Below are 19,878 nucleotides of genomic sequence, written 5' to 3' on the forward strand. Positions count from 1 at the left end.
ATCAGACGAGCGGAAGGAACAGAGAGAGAAAGAGAAGATCTGAGGCACCGGGATGGGAAGTTCATCTGTACTAGATCAGAGAGGTATGGTGGGGAGAGAGAATGAATAGCCTTAAATGTATAAAGAATTATTTTTAAATGAATGTGAAATTTAACCGGGAGCCAGTGAAGCTGCTTCAGGGTTGGGGAGATGTGGTGGGTAGAGGAAGTCCTAGTAATAATACGGGCAGCAGAGTTTGGAGCTTGTTAATGGATTTCTGTGTAAGGCCAAATAATAGTGAGTTACAGTAATCAATTCGAGAGATAACGAGATTATGGACGAGAATGGCAGTGGCATGAGGAGTGAGGAAAGGGCGGAGGCGATTGATGTTACGGAGTTGAAAATATGCTGCACGTGTGACATTATTGATGTTTCCCTTTTCCTGCTTTTGGAACTTTTGACATTCACATGATGATATCCGAACAAACCCATCAATAATTGTGTCCTGAAATAATCTGTTTGTGTTTACCAGCTCGTCTGTGTCCTCCCACTCCACCTCTGACAGATCCACACTGTTGTAGTTTGGCTTCGGCTTCAGTTTCTTTCCGTCTTTGTACTGCAGGACAGAAGAGGCACTGTTACTGAGTGTGTGTGTGTGTGTGTGTGTGTGTGTAATACTGTACAACCCTTCTCATAAATATTTGATACCGTTCCCTCTTAATGCACCCTTCAGGAGATTTGCTAAACTTTTATTACTTTAAATTTAGCTCAAGTAAATCAGAGCAGCTGCCACGGAGCCCGTGAGCTAAATGTGTTTTCCAAAGTGGCCTTGAAACACAGCTCACCAGAGGTCGAAGGTCGGGGTGAGACAGGATGTAGCCGTTGTTGTTGATGAGGAAGGCGTAGCCGTGAGCTCCCAGCTGAGAGGAGAGCAGAAAATATTTAAAGCGTTTATTTTGGAAATAAAATAAAGCAGAAACAGAGTAAACCGCCCAGAGCTCACCATGTATCGGGGTGCCAGCTTCATCACCTCCATCAGCGGGATGTCGGAGCCAACCACACCGAGCAGGATGCCATGGGACAGCTGGAGACAGACGCACAGTCAAAACTCAGAGTTATAATCAAGCACCAGCCTTTTGGTTTGTGCTTCTTTCAGACACATTCAGCCCACTTTGACCTTCAGTGGTGTGTCCCAGTGAAACTTCCTTTTCTGTCACTGTAAAGAAGTTTAACTACACTTTTAATGCCTGTGCAATTTTAATATAACAAAAGATATGCATTTTCAACAGCAGGCTATTTCTGCAGCAGTTTTTAGTGTTCAAAAGTACAAAATATTTGCTCTCTTTCACATTTTCCAAAGCAACGCAGAATTTAAAATGTCATAGTAAACGTACGGCATGACAAGTCATCTGAACTATTTATCGATTTATTTCTGTTTTCATTGACTGCACAAACGTGCTGCTCTTCATCGTCAGGCTGATGTGTATCAGAGCTGACACTGACCGTCTCCTTCTTCTTGCTGAAGACCGGCATGGCCACTGAGGTCATGAGCAGCAGACTCTGAGCCTTGGTGGCGAAAAGCTGAGAGACGAGAGAACATTGGGCACAAAGTGTGATTATCTGAAGTACACAGACAAACACTCAATATAATGAACAACAAATCTGTAACAGGTGCACACAGTATTACTGTCCACATTACACAACGTGTCGCTGGATAGACTCTGACAGACGGGACCGTACAGGTTTTACATTTTTGTTTTTATATAGTATGTTGGCATTTTGGGTCATTTCTTAATTTTAAAGGTGTTTTGCAGACAATGTTATTTGTCGGTGTGTTGATTTCACATTATGTGCACATCTGAGGTTGAACTCCAGGTGGTGGTGTGGTCCTGATGCGGACCTGCCAACCGACCATGATATGAGCACTACAATCAGTTTGAGAACACTTTAGGGAGGCCTCCAGCAACTTTCAGGAAACTATGAGAAGAAGCCACCTTTTTAAAAGTCAACCCATATATCTATTTATTTGAATGTGGGAATATGGGATGGATGATCTTCTACATGAACAAAATAAAGATAAAAGAATCTAAAAAGTCTAATTTTCTGAAGCTCAGAGCTGATAAGACAAGAGGTTCTAGTTTCTGTGCCAGAAAATATGCCCGTCCTGATCTAGAATAATCTAGACCTTTGCCCTCAACTGTTCCTGTTAGTGTACCTAATCTAAGACTTCGTGTTGATCAGTCCTTGTCCTTCGACACACAGAGTTCTCCAAATGCTCTTTTTTCCAACTCACTAAAATCATCAAGGAAAAGTGCTTGTTTGTGTTTTGTCTCTTCTTGTATAGACTTTTGTAACTCTCTTTTTCTGCACTCAGTAAGTCGACACCCTGGGTTGCCTGGACGCAATTTTAAAAATGCTAATTTACTACATCAAACAGACCGTCTCATATAACTCCACTTTGATGACACTTCACAAGCTCCCTGTAGCACTTACAATGCTGTTTAAAATCCTCACCCTTACCTACATGGCAGCTAATGGCTATTTGAAAGGCTTCTCCTGTTGCACAGGAGGAAGAACATGGCCTAAAACCTGAGATGCAAACATGTCCATGCAGTTCTCAGATATCTTCACACAGGTGTGTCGTAGTATTTGTAAGCTGTGTTTCTGCAGCTTTGAACCATTGCAGCTTAAAAAGCTGAACTTTGCGCTGATCCTTTGGATCTTCTGATAACAGAAATGCCAAAAATAAACTCCATGTTATATACTGATGGTAGAACCTGTAGGAGCTTCACACAAGTCCAACAGATGAAGAACTAACTATTAATCTAAAACTGCAACTTCTTTTTTTTTTTTTACCTCCTCTGTGTTTGGAAGCTGTTGGGGTGATGGAGATGAAGGCCCAGAGAATCATGGGATAATGGGTTCATGGAGACGAGGAAAAAAAACACACATGACAATAATGACATTGTTCTGATTTAAATGAGCCCTTCACAACAGATTTAAATAGAATGGTAGTGTATACTGTAAATATGTTTAATGGCTTCTTTAAGCCCTTTGATTGGCCAGGCAGGCTCACCACAGTGTCCATGTAGGCCTCTGTCCAGATGATATCGTGGTCATGGTTGATGACCATTGGCCGACTGAGCACGTGCAGGTACTCCATGACGTTCTCCTGCACATCTGCCAGTGTGGAGATGTGTGTGTAATAACCTGAAAAAACACATGTGAGCATATTAGTGTCTGCATGAAGAAAAAGCAGGAAAGTATCACACACAGGACCGACCTTTGTTGTTGCAGGCGATCCACTTGGTGTTTTGAGCAAAGGTCATCTCTCTGCCAATCAGGTAGGTGAAGACTCGCACCTGAACACAGTGGCACACCTGTTTATGTCCGTGTTTGGCTGTTTACAAAAATTCAGCTTCTGATTGGCTTTTCAAAGTTACCTGCTAATGTTTTTGTGCAGGCAACTGTAGTTAAACACAGGAAGTCAGGTTTAGAGCACCTCACTTTTACTCAGTTTGAGTAAGAATGAGGTGACACTTTGACAATAAAGAGGTAATAATCAATAAATTACCAAAGTAATACACAAGTAATACGCTGATACAACAATTGTATATAGAACTGTCTAACAACAGACAAAATACATTCAAAGGTTACAGTATATAGAGACATTTAAGTGACGTCACTATAAAATATATTCATATATTTACATATTATTGTAACAGTAACTTTTTAAGAAACAAATATGGTGATATTAATGGTGTAATAATAGTAAGTAATGAGTTGAAACAAGCTATGATGTAGAGTTAATTTATTTCTAATATGGAAAAGCTCTCAGCTCGCGGTCCTCACCCTGCGCTCAGGCCAGTTGAACTCCTCAAAGACGGACTCAAAGTCCTCCATGGCGCCGTCTGTGATCAGCATGATGGCCTGGTTACACATGCTGCCCTGACCGTTCGCCCTCGCCTGCACACAAATGCACAACTTAGACACAGCAACAACTCCATCATCGATCTCTACTCTTTGAAAAGAGAATAAAAAAGCACTTTGTGATGCTAGATATCATTTTTTAGATTTAAGCCCCTTTTTAAGCCAAGGAAACAACAACTTTACTGTAAAGAAAATCTTTTTGAGTCTTCCCGCTCTCCAGGAAGCTTGATGTGAACATTAAACCAGCTTAAAATTGTTTTAAACCATGAATATCCAAACAACAGTTTAACAAAGTATTGTACAGAGCAGCAAAAACACCCAACAGAGAAAACAATAAGTGCATTACAGTAGTCCAAACATCTTGTCATAAAAGCATGGACAAGATGTTCAAAAACATAAAAAGATAAAGTAAACTCACTAAAAGCCTCAACCATTAAAAAACTAGTTTTAATAAGAGAATTTATCTCCTTATCTTAGATTCACAGTCCAGTTTGACACCACAGTTTTCTGCTGGGTCTGAACACCTCAGGTTACTCTCAGTGAAATAATAAAAACAAACAGCAGCAGTCAGCAGTGTTACTCAATGCACCAAAGGTAAAAATGTGAAAAATCCAAGGTGATTTTCAGAAGACTTGACCTCTGACCTTGACTTTGTCGAGGTCACTCAGAATTACTCAGCGGGGTGACAAAAATACCCCACGAGCCTTTGATGGTTGAGGGATAAAAAATGATGGGAATGTTTACTTTGATGTTCTTTAGAAACTCCACCTGTGGTTTAGGGGAGTTGATATTTTCATTGGTAGGTAAATGTAAGTGTTGTTAAAAAAAATGGTAGACACGGCCATGTTATTTAGAAATCAGGCCAAGATGGAGCAGATAAAATCAATATAAGTTAGGAGAGTGGTAAAATGCGGGCTGAGCGGACACTAACCTCGTTCAGGATTTTGAAGGACTCCTTCATGGCATTCTTGATCTTTGCTTCGCCTTTGACATGAAGCTCCTCCACCAACACCTTAAAGTGCTGAGACGGGAAACGAGTACAAAGAGGCTTTGTATACAGACAGACATTCATTTTTATTGCCCAGATTCAAAGAAATTCAGATTTAATTTAATTTGAATATATGTGCCTGTCAGTCAACTACAACCAAGTTTCAATCATTTATTACTTAGGTGACTAATTTTGATCTTATGTTTGAGGTAGTTTTGAAAAATACGGTACCTTCAGCCTTAACACTGAAACTCTCACAAGCACAGAGGCTCTCTAGCTCCAGCTTGACCTGCTGTGGTTTCTGATGCCACTTTAAGAATTAGGCTAAGAGGCTGATCTGATAATGACACTCTGGGTTTTCCTCTGTGTTTGCGTCTGTGTGATGGCTGCTAAGATGCCTCCTGGGCTCTTTAGGCTTCCATGAAGCAGATAATGGTCTCACCTCTCTGTTGTCCAAGTCGGCCTGGACCAGAGTTCCTCTGAAACACGGCTCCACGTAGCGAACGTAGTCTGTGTACTGCAGACAGGGAAAGAAACACAGACGAGGCAGGTTCATGAGCAAAAACAGGGAGTCAGTGGTTCCATTAACTAATCCAGTAATTGAACCTTTATTGTTTTAGTGATAAAGCTATGAATTCACAATGATGTTGATGTTACCCAGACTTAAAAAGTACTCACACCAGCACAACACATGCTTTTCATAATGAAACTGAGAAGTGATTACAGTTTTTAAGATGTGAGGGGTTTCCTGACCAGCCAGGTCTTAATCCAACATCAAATTAACGTATTGGTTCCAACACGTTAATTTGATGATCTTATAGTTATTTGGTTATAACTTGTGACATTTCTATGTTAGGAGTTCTTCCTTGTTCTTGTTTAGTTCCTTTCCATTTCATTTGGATAGTGTTTGTGTCTGGTACTTTGTATGTAGTTTTCTGAGTACTGCATCTGAATCCTTTCAGGGCTTCAGGATATGCACGATATGAGAACTTATGAGCTTGTAGCCCTAATGAAGCAGGCATGGATTACCATCACTGTAAATACCATCTCTTTGCATAAATGTGATTTATTATCCAATAAGTCTTAAAAAGAAAGGAAATAATTATGGTTATTTTTTAACTCTAGATACCAGTAAAAATAATTTAAATTGAAAAAATGTATGAAACTCCAAATTTATGCCACTTGTGAAACTTTTGGTCATGACTGTTGTTTTCCTGCCATTTTTCACTTAAACGCTGCTCAGAGTCACAACACTGTAATAGTTTTTAAGTAGATGTGTGCATGTCTCACAGCAATGACGTTGACAAAGTCGTTCTCTCCCAGTGTATCCAGAATGGTGTTGATGGTGTGTTTGGCAATGGTCATCTTCAGTCCCTTCATACTGCCGCTAATGTCCACCATGATGATGATGTCTTTGGGAGACGTGGCAGCCTGGATGTACCTGTACACAGGAAGTGGAGACAGCCAATGGCTGTTGGGATCAATAACATTGGTCCAAACTCCACAGAGTAGTGGAGCAGTGCCATTGACATTATACCTGTATACATATATTATATATTATTAGCATACACTCAGAAAAATGAAATTGGTTGGTTGTTACATGTACAAGATTCAAACTTGTAATTTGAACTAAATAATTTCATGTTTCTATGGTGAACGTGATTAAATCATGCAGCATCTGCATGAAATTCAGCAACTTAATTTGTTCTTGTTGAGATGACCTGATACGATCTAGTAAGAGTGGTTAGTTGTCTGGAATCACGAAATTCACAAGATCATATTAGAAGTCAAACTGCAGGAAAATCGCTGGAGTTTTAAGAGGCAGACAACTACACCCACACCACGTGTATGCTATCGCCATTTATTGTGGTTTAACCTGTCAAGGACAAAAACGTACAGAAAATTCTGCATCAAGCCTTGTAATCATAGCTTTCCTACTTTTGTTAAGCCTGGAGTGACAGCTTGGAGGTGTGATGGTTACTGCTGTTGCCTCACAGCATGAAGGGCCTGGGTTCAAATCCACAATCTGGCTGGTTTGCAGTGTGTAATTAGAGTTACGTTAAATGGTGATTCTAAATTATCCATGAATGTAAGTGCAAATGGTTGTTTGTCTCTATGAAATCATCAACCCCCATATTGGTTCATTAAGCAAGACTAGCAGTAATTGCCTTGATTAACAAAGTAGTTGTTCAAACAACAAGATTTCATTGTGTTCTCCTAAAGTTTTTAACTTGTGTCGAATGAATTAAAACAAATTTCACTTTAAATACTTCAATAAATCACTTCAAGTCAATGTAAGTATACTACGTTGATCCAACGTAATCTGATTACATTAAACCACCAAATGCCAAATGTGTTGGTTTGACATGGTCAAAAATGGGTTATTGTACTTGGTTAAATCACGTGGAAAAAGGTGCCACGATTAAATTGTGTTCATCCAACAACAGATTTTTTTGAGCGTACATTATCATTGCTATGCAGATGATACCTAGCTGTATCTATCCACCAAGCCAGATGACACACACCAGTTACTTAAACCACAAGAATGTCTTAAAGACAAAGGAGTGGTTGACCTCGAATTTCCTGCTTCTAAATTCAGACAAAATTTAAATGATTGTAGTCAGCCCATAAACCTTGGAGACATGATGTCTAACCCGATACTTACTCTGGATTACACTGGCCTCCAGTAACACTGTGAGGAATCTTGGAGTGTCCTTCAACATCCATTAAAACAATCTAACTGCAACAGTTCCAGCAGCCAAACATCAAATGTGAACAGGAGCATCAGGCAACCTCCGAGCCTGCAAAGTACAGCCAATATAGAAGAACCGAAAACTGCACTTCCCCTAATGGCCACTTTAAGATGGCTGCAAAATGTCCAACTTAACTAATTATGATAACACATAACAATTAAAAGCTGAGCAGTAAATCATACTTTAAGCTGTCACTCTCAAACATGGACAGAGATATTAGAGGGAACAATGAACTGCAGATCTTGTCTTCTCTGGGAAAAACTGTGTGGATGCTCCTGGGCCAATTTTTGAAGAAAAAAAAAAGAAAGAAAGAAAGAAAAGAAAAGTGGCCTCATCATATAACTCACAGAAATCTGGTTCTCCTGTACTCCTTTACTTTGCAAAGGTGAATTTAAACCTTTAGACTGTGACTGTCCAGCACTGAACAGAATAAAATATATTTATGGTTAACAGATTGTTAGCTTCATACAGGGGAACTGGGGATTTGTGTAAAAATCAAATCTTTATAGTTTGGTGAATTCTAATCAACGTAAGGAGTTTGTTATTAATTTCTGGCAGAAATGTCTGATTTCCAGCGAACATTCTCAACAGGTTCTTTATGAGCTGCTTTTAGAAAATCCAGGAATTGCCCCTGCAGAAAAAAACGTATCATCTAACATCACAAACTCAATCTGCATGTTTCACAGTCTCTCTCAATGTAAGTCCCTGCAGATGTATGGCAGCTCAGCTGCAGTAATGTGGAGCGATGAGGCATTCAGGGACATATGCAGTTCTCTGGTATTATTTAGAAATGCATGAGCAGTCACATATGGTGCCATGTGGGCTGCAGTGACCCGGCTAAGGAGCAGCTTATCGTCTTTTCCAGAGGATCAGTGTCTGGCTGGCCTCTGCTCAACCAATGCAAAGCCAGCGGAGTGGCCACTTAGACTGACTCAAATTCAGCCTCATGGAGGGATTTATTCCATTTTTGCATTGTACTAATTCCTGCTGTTATATAGATAAGACTATACACAGTAGCACAGTTGGTACATCCCTGATAATGAGGTTTTACTCTTAAAGATGATGATTCTACAAGTGTTCAGAATTTTGGAAGCTTTTCTATCTCCCACTGGAAGAGTAAGCACCATGTTTGGCTGGTTTACTTTCAGGCAGAAGCATTTATGTCTTTAACTGAAGCAGCTTTATTTGTGTGGGGAGCTGAAGGCAGTGAAATATAATGACGTCTTCTTCTTCTTGCATCTGTAAAAAGATTAAATCCACACTTTGACTGAGGTGCTTCCAGCCTCCCTCATTAGTGGATTCTGTGTTTCTCTTTCTCTGCTGCTGGTGAGTTGACACCTTTAAAATTAACATGCTAAACTTAGCAACCCAGCTGCCTCAGTGTTTGCCTGCAGGACATTTAAGTATTTAATATCATTCGAGTGAGACACAACCCTAATCAAGCAGCCTTCAGTGGGTCATCAAACCAAACAGCCAAGGTGAAATATAGCCCTTGTTATGCTTAAGCACATAACCTCAGAAATGATTATTTTACTGTTCCAAAAATAGCAGAGCCCCAGTGAGTAGTGTGACTTTGTCACTTCAAAGCCTCTCAGAGATAAAAAGCAGGAAAACCTGAGCCCATTAAGCTTTTGAGGTTCTCGGGTTCTGGAGTAATGTGTCCCCCACATGATTATCACCACTGAACTTTACCATTTACCATAAATACAAAAAAATTCAAATGAATTGTACCTCAGAAGGCAATGACAAATGATTGGTAGAACAAACTCACCAGTTTCTGTTCCTGCAGTCGAAGGCTACAACACCGTTGGAGTCTGGAGTCCATTTAATACCTGACCAAAAGACAAGGAGTCAGTTCACAGAGTGACACCTGTGATATCAATAAGAAAAAACGTACATGGATACAAGGATATAAGAAATATTGAAAGACAAACAGGGAAGTTTGTGTGGATTGTATGGAATTGTATTATATGATCATTCCAAAATGATGTCAAACTGTCTAATTTCACTTGTTTTATTTCAGTCAGGACCATTAGGGTCAAACAAAGACTGGTATTTCCACAGCAAGAGCCCAGAACAGAACAGAGGCGCCATCAGTGGCAACAGATGCATGAAAAAGAGTAAATTATACCATAAGGATTATTTTGAATTGTGAAATAATGCAAAGCTACTCTATTAGAGCCAAAAATAAAATCATGGAGCTGGAAACGAGCAGGACACTTTATGGCTGAACTCACCAGGGTAGATCCTGAAGAAACCCGTGGAGCTGCCAAAGTACTGCCAGGTGAGTGTAGGATCCTTCTGGAAGTTACCGATGAAGACGTCGTTTAAAGCCTCTGTGTTGTAGATGGCATTGAGGATGTTAGGATCTGCACACAGAGGAAAAACATGCTGATTTAGAGCTTTCTTTTAAAGAGCCATGGCCTATGTTGAGGGAGTCAGCCATGAAGCACCTCTGACCTTTGTTGTACACATTGGTGGGAACCTGGATGTTGCTCATCTGAGTGTTGACAGGCAGTTTATTAAAATGTTCATTCTCCTCGAGGGGAAATTCTCCACCCAGATCCACATAGTTCCCATCCTCATCCGCAGTGTTGATCATCATCGAATTGTAGTAATCAAACTGGGAGAGGCAGCAACAGGAAATTCAGCTTGTTTTTTTTTTCACACAGAAATCCTGATTTTCAGTTCATTCAGATTATTGAGGAGTTAGAATCTGGTCTGATGTGTTTTTGTGTTTTTGACCCCTCAGGGCCACCATAAGCATGCAGAGCTTGAAAACTGTCAGGTTTTTGGCAACAAAGGCTGAGAAAAAGTTTCTGATGTTGACAGTAGCTATAAAAACATGTTGCATCTCACATTTCCTTTTTAATAAGGTTTGACTGGATCAGGGAGCCTCTGCCGCTACGGGCTCATTAAGGTCCTAAACGTCCCATAATGCATGAGTGCCTCTTGTGTACTCTCTCACCAATACTGTATATCATTAAGCTTTTATCTCGTGGTTTTTCTTTCTGTCCTCTCTCTCCTTGTACAGGACCTTCCTGCATCCCTTCCTGTCAAAAATGAGTTTTTCCCCTCTTCTGTCACCAAGTGATGGTAATGGTATTGCTGGGTTATTATTTGGACCTTATGATATAAGGTGCTCTGGTATAACTTTTATTTAGTGTTGCTTAAATGAAGCTGAAATGACTTAGGACTTCTACCATGTACAACATCACAAACTCTATCATTAGGTGCTTGTGTTTGAATATACTGTTTAACCCTTTAAGACCTACCATAGAACCAAGTCCGCCAGAGCTTATATTATATTTTTACATGCTGTAGTGCCATTTTTGGGAGCATTTCAAGTTGCTATACATCAATACAACCATTACAGTCCAAAATTTAATAATATATATGGATTAAGTGCATACTAATTACATAAATTGCAAAAAAGTGCAATAAACTACAAAAAAAATTGAAAATCGTTTTTGTTTTTTTAACATATATTTCTAGTTAGAGAAATTTAAGAGGCTTAACCCTCAAAACTGTAAATACAAAAAAGTTGCACAAAATAGTTTCCCAACACAGGAAATTTATTTTAAGTGTCTTCATAGTTTTATTTTTGAAATACACCAATTTTTATATACTGCAGGAAAAACGAAAATAAATATTATACTGCAAATTATAAAAAAAAAAAAAACACCAGTATAGGCTCATAAGGCCCTGATGGTAAAAACTACATTTCCGCAAAATGACGTCACTTCCGGTTTCGGGCAGGTCGTGGGGGACATGCGATAGTTCACGCTGATGGACGTAGGAAGTGTTATGAACAGCGATCGGATCAGCAAAGCCTGTTTCTGGAATATTATGTTTTTGTTGCTGCAAGTGCTTTTTATGCAGTTTTTGCAAAGCTATATGTGGAAGGAAACTGTGACCTAGGACAAGCTGATGGCATAAGATGTAAGTACAACTCTCCGGCTTCATATGCAAAAAAAATTATTGCGCTAGCTTACGTGGTTGCAGTGCTACCAGGATTTAAAAATAGTTACGCAAAAGGAGCGTGCCCGCTCCGACTGGCTTTAAAGGGTTAAACATCTCTGGCTTCACAATATGAAAATGTGTACAGAACAAATTATATTTGTTTCATTCACATAAGTTTACGGCAAAATATCAGAAATACAAACCCACAGATGGAAGAATCCAGAAATACTTAACTTCCCTGATGCTTATTGTGCGTTTCTTTGCGACCCAGTTTCCTATAGGATCAGTGAAGTTTGACCTAATCTAATTTCAGGAGTCAGCTGAGGTTTAAACCTCCAATCTGCTCCGGCCTCACAGCCCGCTGTCAACTCTGATCCACGCACAGTCAGCTAATGATAGCATTCAGCTAAAGACAAGGAAAGTACAAATGCACCAGACACTGACACATGACAGACTTGGAGGTTTTATCGTCCATCAGCATTAATTTAAACATGCAGAATACAGAATACGTCCTGGGTGATTCCAAACCAGCCAGTGAATCAGTTATCATCAAAACCAAAGAGTTGCACTGACCTTTAATGTTGCATTGAATTCATGGTACAAATCTGAGTCTTCTGCAGATTCTGCTAACCTCTGGCACAAGAAAAAGAGGAGAGAAATAAAACTGAGACTAAAAGACTGCACTGCACATGCACAGAAAAGCAAACCAGTGAAAAATTATGAAACGTGCAAAATCCAAATTTTAAGGGTTCATTAGCTACAATGAGCTAAGAAATTATTATTATTATTATTATACAGTCTCAAAAGAGTATAGAAAGAAAAGGACTTTGGTGAGCAGATTCTTTTCATTTTTATTATCAATATTATCAGGACTCCTTAGAGCCACAACAATATGAGTTGTGGCTCCATGAGTTGTGGCACTTCCTTTAAGAAAAATTCAGATATGACTGACTTTAAAGGAATATGCACAGCTGGATTTAGCTGCGTTGGGAAAAAGTCAATTAGTTACTGTAGCGCAGAGTTCAACACAAAGGAATTCATCAACAAAGGCAACATTTAAGCACCAAAATGATTTTTATCAAGGCTAGTGTCACAGTTCTGGGTCATTTTGACGCAGCTTTTTCTGTTTGTTATATTTTGGTGTTTTTCTAGATTATTATTTATGTTCTGATTCTTGAGTTGTGCTGGTTTGATTTTGTATTATATTTTCTGTCAAGTCTGTCTGTCTCTGTCAAGTCTGCGTCTTTGTAAATTGTTTCCTGTTTTATTTTGATAGTTCCAGTCCTATGTCAGCGTATTCAGTTAGCCCTAATTTCTCCCAGCTGTGTCTCCCTCCTGTTTTCCATTCCCTGATTACGCCACTGCGTATTTAAGCCCTGTGTTGGCCTTTGGTCTTTGTTGCGTCATACGGTCTACATGCTGTGTGTTTGTAGTGTTCCAGTGGTGCAATTCCTCTGTTCTGAGTTTTGTTTTGTTTTTGTGGGAGTTATTTATAAGGAGATTTTTCCAGCATTAAAGTTGTGTTTTCAGTTCCAGTCCCGTCTTTGAGAGTCCTGCATTTTGGGTCCTTTTTCCTTCCTGCCTGCCACACAGCCTATCATGACAGTTAGAAACAGATCATGATTTGAATGCATAAATAACAGAGGCTTTATTAAAGCTCGGTTTTCTGAGCTTCCAGCTTGATGCACAGCCATGAAACATTCTTCCAGTTGAAATACATTTAGGACCATCACACATTTTTCCATAAGACCAGTCAGATCCAACTACTTCTACTTCAACTGCTCCAGCTGCACACTTTATACAAAGTGTGCAGCACTTTATACAAAGTGATCACAGTGATATTGTTCATGCCACAAAGAAAACTGTCTAACGGATCATTCTGCTGTATTTTGTTAGGCAGCAAACTAATGACACAAATTATAACAGCATGTACTAAAAAACACAATCTTGTAATGAAGATGCAAAAGCAGGAATCACATTATTTTAAAAATCATGGGTTCAAATTAGTTCGGTCTCCCAGGAATAGTCCTGAAAAACCTCCTTTTAATGATCCTCACCTTCACCGACTTCATCTTACTTCCCAACATTCGTTCGATTTCATCAGAGTAGTCCTTCACCAGGTCTTGTCCATCCACCTCTACGATCTTAATGATTGGCTCCACATCCTTCAATTTCTGAGAGAAAAACAAAGACAGAGTCAAGAACACCAGAAGTTTTTTTTAAATATACAATAACAACACATATAACATATTTAATATTTATTTCAAAGCACTTTACACATCATCCCCCATTCACCCACGCACTCACATTCCTACAAGCACTTTCTTCAACATCTAACTGCTTTTCTATCTAACATTTAAACTCATCCGCGCTTAGATGAATGCATCAGAGAGCACCTTGGAGCAGCCAAGGCTCTAACTCCTGAGCTGCAGCCACCAAAATATCCATACCGTTCTGGTAACAACAAAGAAAAGCATTGAATCTGTACATTAAAAAAACATTAACTCTAGAAAGACAAACTTGCAGCGTGTCATCAGTTATTACGACATTTCAGGATATTCCCAACAAGGTCTGATGTCTTATCCTGTGTTTACAGTATAAATAAAATGCGGCTGCCTTTTTTATGAGATAATTCAGAGTAAATCAACTCCAGTGGAGGCGTCTCTCTCTCTCTCTCTGTATGTGTGTGTGCTTGCGTGTATTCTTATACTGAGGGGATATCTGAGGTTATTGGGTCACTTTCTTTGGATCAAGAAGCTCGAGGTGGATAAACCAGCTGAGTGTGCGGAGGGTCAGCCCAGTCTGGGTATTTACACTCTGAATCTCTTCATTAAGTCACTCCCTAATTCCAATTAGTTCAAGCTGCCCAAACTGAAGCAAATACACAAGCAGAGCCAAACATTGAGTCCAACCTCTGTGAAAATCTTCTATCTCAGTCCTGCACACTTGCTGTACAGTATAATGAGCACAGAGCTCTATGGAGTCACAAAATGGATTTCTCAGTGGTTGTTTTGCATCTTAGAGGAAGGGGCCTCAGTGGAAATGTAACCTAGTGTACCTTTGATTATGATGGGTTGCTGCAGAGTGACCCATCACTGAGAGGTCAATTCAATTTAATTTTATTTCTATAGCACCAAATCTCAACAACAATCATCTCAAAGCACTTTATATTGTGAGGTAAAGACCCTACAATAATACAGAGAAAACCCCAACAATCATATGACCTCCTATGAACAAGCACTCTGCAACAGTGGGAAGGAAAAGAACCCTTTTAACAGGAAGAAACGTGCAGCAGAACCAGGCTAGGGAGGGGCAGCCATCTGCCACGACCAGTTAGAGGTGAGGGGAGGAAGACAAGACAAAAGACATGCTGTGGAAGAGAGCCAGAGATTAATGATATCCATCCATCCATTCACTTCCGCTTATCCAGAGGACACCCTGGACAGGTCGCCAGTCTGTCGCAGAGCTAACACACAGAGACAGACAACCATTCAACCATTCGCACCATTATGCCAGAGTACACGGGGAGAACATGCAAACTCCACACAGAAAGAGCCTGGCCTGATGGTGGGATTGAACTCAGGACCTTCTTGCTGTGCAGCAACAGTACTTTCCTTTGGTGTGATACGGTACTATGAGGTCTTTAACCTCCTAGGACCTGATGTCCACATATGCGGACATCCCATTTTGGGTTGTCTAGACCAAAATACTAAATTTTGCTCTACAAGGGCCTGATATCCACTTACGAGGACATTATACTGCCACATGTATGCTTTGCCTTCTGAAGATACTGCCAAGGGAAACCATGTATAACATGGGTGGGCAACTCCAGGCCTCGAGGGCCGGTGTCCTGCGAGTTTTAGCTGTGTCCTTGATCCAACACAGCTGATTCAAACAGCTAAATGACATCCTCAACTAGGGATGGGTATCAAAACCCGGTTCTTGTTGAAAACCGGTTCCCACTGTTTCAATTCCTTGGAATCGTTTGCCATTTTTGCAAACGATTCCCTTATCGATTCCAGTCGCCCCGAATGACGTCACCACATTGCGGAGCGTCATTTACCCGGCAGGAAACACGGCGCCAGCGGCTCAAATGCTCAAAAGCTTGGTTATACTTTACGAGAACGGATGACAACAGGGCAACTTGCAATACTTGCAAAGTAGATATTTCATTTAAGGGAGGAAACACTACGAATATGCAAAAGCATTTGCTCACAAAACACGCGATGACCTTAAATGAATGTCGTGTTTTTAATTCCGCTCCGGACTCGTGAATCTCAACCCAGCAGCAGCGGTAACGTTTCCATGTCCTCTCCCGTTAATGCGGCAGATAAATAATCAACTAACAGTGCATATTATGTTAGCGCGATCTGCCTTATTACAAAACCTGCCATTACTGTGCATTTAGGTGACCATGATGAGAGAGACAGAGTCTGGCTGACTCAGATGCTGGCAGTTCTCACTGCAGTCTACCGGTAGCGTCTCCTTTCAGGCCAGGATAGACGAATGTCACCGAGCAGTGACTCAGTTTGTGGTCAAAGGCTTGAATCCATTTGCCACAGCAGATGCCCCCGATTTCACTTTGGTAAGTGAATGTGTTTAATTGTAGGCAGGGATATTACTGGATATTCTTGTGTAATTGCTACAGAATAATTTATGTTATACTTTGTTATTGCTACAGAAGAATATTTATTTTATTATTTTACATTTACATTTTTTTTCCTGGGGACCCGGTGACACCCATTGAAGAGCCGTAGGCTGGATCTCTTAAGATCTCACTGTTGGGTTTGTAAGGCCATGTTACTCCTAAATTTCTATCTTGTTCAAAGAGAAGATAAAAAACAAAGTTCTAAGCTAATCGACCTTAGTGTTGTCCTTTTTTAAAAATAAGAATCGATAAGAGAATCGATAAAGAATCGAATCGTTAAACAGAATCGAAAATGGAATCGGAATCGTTAAAATCTTATCAATACCCATCCCTATCCTCAACATGTCTTGAAGTTCTCCAGAGGCCTGGTATTGAATTAATCATTTGATTCAGGTGTGCTGACCCAGGGTGAGATCTAAAACCTGCAGGACACAGGCCCTCGAGGCCTGGAGTTGCCCACCCCTAACGTATACTGTTAACAGAACTGGTCCTAGCACCGAGCTTTACAAAACAGGGATCCAACGCAAGAATTAAAACAATGTTGAAAAGTAGAAGCATTCACAGAGTGCAAACCAAATGTACTTTAAGAAGTTTGTAGTGCAGTAAAAACAAGTGCAAAGTGCAGGCTTTATTAAAATGTGCCTTCTTAAAAACAAAGTAAATATACTTGACATCATTTTAAGTGCAATTATTTTCTATCATTTATGTGGATTATTACATGTATGACATTTATTGCAGTGTTTCGTAAATTGGTTTTGTTAAATTGTGACCAATAAATCATTAAGTTGACTTCGAAAACCTCGATGGATGTAAGCCAGATTTTAATGGACTGCTAACATGACCCCACTCTACACCCCTACAGTTTTATCACAAGATCATTCAACCCTTTTTAAGCTGTGATGTTTACAGAATGATGACACATGGATGCAAACACTACCAAAAAACATCCTTGTAAGTACCGTAATTACCCGTAGCATCATTTTTCTCCTAATAAATCTGTGCTAGGGCACTGAGCTGCATGTGCTCTTAGTTTTAAATGCTAGTTTCCAAAACTGGATTTATTTCAGGATATTCTGGCTTCCTGTCTTCCCCCACACTGCTGAAATGCACAGAGTGATGCTGATGATGTAATGTGGGCTTAAACTCCCTGAAAAAAAGGTTTCTTGATCAGCCAGTTGGGGATGTTTCAATCATTTTTTGGTCCCAGTCGTGGCCTGAATCCTTTCAAGTAGCTCTACCCTGCTCGTCTCTGCAAGCGAACCAGACTTTAAGTGTGAACAACACACAAACACAACTCACCATTATTAATGTGCTTAGCTATTGCTGAAATTGGCATTTCATTGTTTTTTTAATTTATGGTGGATAAATGTGGTTTGAATCTTTGTTTAATTATTTTTATTTCTTTGTGTTATCTTTCAGATGTCACTGAGGTGAGAAGGATAAGGAGGCACATAAAGTAATCCCATAGAGTTTATGGGATGGTTATTATACAAGATGATCTTGAAGGTCAGCCTTTTAACATCATTTAACATTCATTTTAGCACTGATACATTCATAGATTTGCTCATATAGCAATCCTCCAACAATTGCTGTATTTTATCTCTCATTCATGGCCAGAGAAAACGTACATGAAAACAACATGAAACCCGCAAGGCAGAAAACAATGTTATCTGGGGGTTATTTTGGTTCCTATACACGCATGTTGTGTATTCTGCAGGAGGTGGATGTGTGTTTAAAAGCATACAAACTGCTGACTGCCTCTGACGGCTCTAAATCTGACAGATAAATGGATGAATGTCTAAAATCAGAACAGGCCGCAAATCCTGACGCTGGTAAAGAGGGCTCAGTCCTCAATCTGGGCATTATCATGATCCCTGGGTGTGTTTGTCCTGGCAAACAAGCATAAATGTGCACACAGACTCACACACACACACAATGATAGGCACACTCACCAACATACACGAATGCACATCCGAACTCTTCCAATTGCTCTTTGTTTCCAGTTCTAACAGTCAGAAGCCTCAGGACCAGTTTGAGGGTAAGAAACTCACATCTAAAGTAGACTTTGGCCATGTTTTAATTATTAAAAGAAAATTCAACCCAAATGAATACAACACCAGAAAAGACAAATACAAACCTCAATGGTTTATGAGACTTCTTTGTAGAACCTACAGAGAGTGAACGCTCCAGAAGTATGAAAGGCTGAAATAGAACCTCTCAGTTTTGGACACGTTGGCCAAACCATTGCTCAGTCAGTATTTATGCTTTCTTGCAGCCTTGTGCAAATGTTTGGTAAAAGTCTGAGGCTTGTCGAAATGACAAATCCTAGAACATTTTTTTTAGGACGACTTTTGAATTTGAAATTTGCTTTTACCAGTTCTGGCTTCATTTACCTTCTGCAGCAGCAGAGATCCAGAGTATTTGGTTGCACACTCTCGAAGTTCTGCAGAGAATCTCAACGCCCACTGCTGCACCCTGCAAGACAGAAAGACAACAGACAATATCAAGGACTCACATTACAGACTGTTAGAAAACCACAAGAAGAGACGCAAACAAAAGATAAGGAAACAAAACGAACAAGCAAAAAGAAAAGAAAAGAAAATCTCATCACTAGATATCAGATGATTGCAGTTAAATGAACTTCATGTATTATCCTAACTAAGATGGCTGCTGTAAGACAAACAGCTCTGGCTGTAAAGTGAGTGTTGGCTCTTAGGCTGTTGTTTACCTCAGCTGTCAATGTGTCCATGTCTATTTGGACTGTAAAACATTGTGAAACGAGTTTAATACAAGCCAATGACTCCGAGAAGCTCATCAAGTTCTGCTGTTTTTGCTATTAGCCACTGTTACATCCACTTCAAAGAAAGTTTCACCAACGTTGTTAGACTCTGAAACTTTCATACAATGTGAGAATGTAATCAAACTGTTTATCAAGGGAAAGCGTGAATTTTAGAACAATTAAGCCAAACATTAGCTGAAAACAAGAACACTGCAGGCAACAAGGACCAGCCGGCTCATTATCGGTATTCAGCTCAGTCCGCCTCTCTGATGGTACGGAGGTGCGTCAGTGTCTGGAACTGGCAGCTCGAAAATCTGGAAAGGTGAAATCAATGCTGACAGAAATATACACTTTTTTACAGATGATGTCTTTGTCAGAGGTGCCTTGTATATTCCAGAAAGATAATCTTATACCGCATACTTCATCTACTCGAACAGCATGGCTTCATAGTAGAAGAGTTTGGTTGCTGAACTTTCCTGCCTGCAGTGTGTGAGAACATTTGGAGCATCAAGAAAGCAAAAATAGAACAAAGACGAGCCAGGGCTGCTGGGAGCTAGGATCCTCTATCAGACAAGAATGGGAAAACTGTCCTCTCCCAGAAGTAGAGTTAAAAGTAGAGTGGATACTACACAGTGGAAAAAATGGCCCTATTCCAACTTTTTGAGACGTGTGGCTGCCATCAAAATTAGGGAGGAGATCCTCTAGGACACCATCCATCATCTCATTACGAGCACGGCCCAGGTCAGGCATGCATACAAGCATGCAGGCCGTAGAAACTACTGAAACGATGTGACATCCTTTTATTCCCAACACATCATGCAGTCCATATCTGTATCGA

The 19,878-nt window shown here is 40.0% G+C and overlaps 1 protein-coding gene across 5 annotated transcripts in view; it reads right to left on the reverse strand.

Annotated features, from left to right (window-relative positions):
- Window positions 1-19,878, reverse strand: part of LOC120743339 (voltage-dependent calcium channel subunit alpha-2/delta-4-like) — an 80,549-nt gene that overhangs the window by 53,144 nt on the left and 7,527 nt on the right. For 3 of the 5 annotated variants that reach the window (XM_040046948.1, XM_040046945.1, XM_040046950.1), the window contains exons 2-18: window positions 18,655-18,736; window positions 13,671-13,787; window positions 12,187-12,246; window positions 10,111-10,273; window positions 9,888-10,019; window positions 9,422-9,482; window positions 6,188-6,338; window positions 5,340-5,414; window positions 4,841-4,930; window positions 3,832-3,945; window positions 3,263-3,341; window positions 3,056-3,189; window positions 2,836-2,853; window positions 1,483-1,560; window positions 983-1,063; window positions 825-899; window positions 509-595 (exon numbers count right to left, since the gene is read on the reverse strand). In XM_040046948.1, the coding sequence (XP_039902882.1) occupies window positions 509-595; window positions 825-899; window positions 983-1,063; window positions 1,483-1,560; window positions 2,836-2,853; window positions 3,056-3,189; window positions 3,263-3,341; window positions 3,832-3,945; window positions 4,841-4,930; window positions 5,340-5,414; window positions 6,188-6,338; window positions 9,422-9,482; window positions 9,888-10,019; window positions 10,111-10,273; window positions 12,187-12,246; window positions 13,671-13,787; window positions 18,655-18,736 (1,597 nt within the window). The other 2 variants (XM_040046949.1, XM_040046947.1) reach the window with 2 other exon arrangements.

This window comes from Simochromis diagramma, unplaced genomic scaffold, assembly GCF_900408965.1.
Source record: "Simochromis diagramma unplaced genomic scaffold, fSimDia1.1 OVJJ01000106.1, whole genome shotgun sequence".
Lineage (NCBI taxonomy): Eukaryota > Metazoa > Chordata > Actinopteri > Cichliformes > Cichlidae > Simochromis > Simochromis diagramma.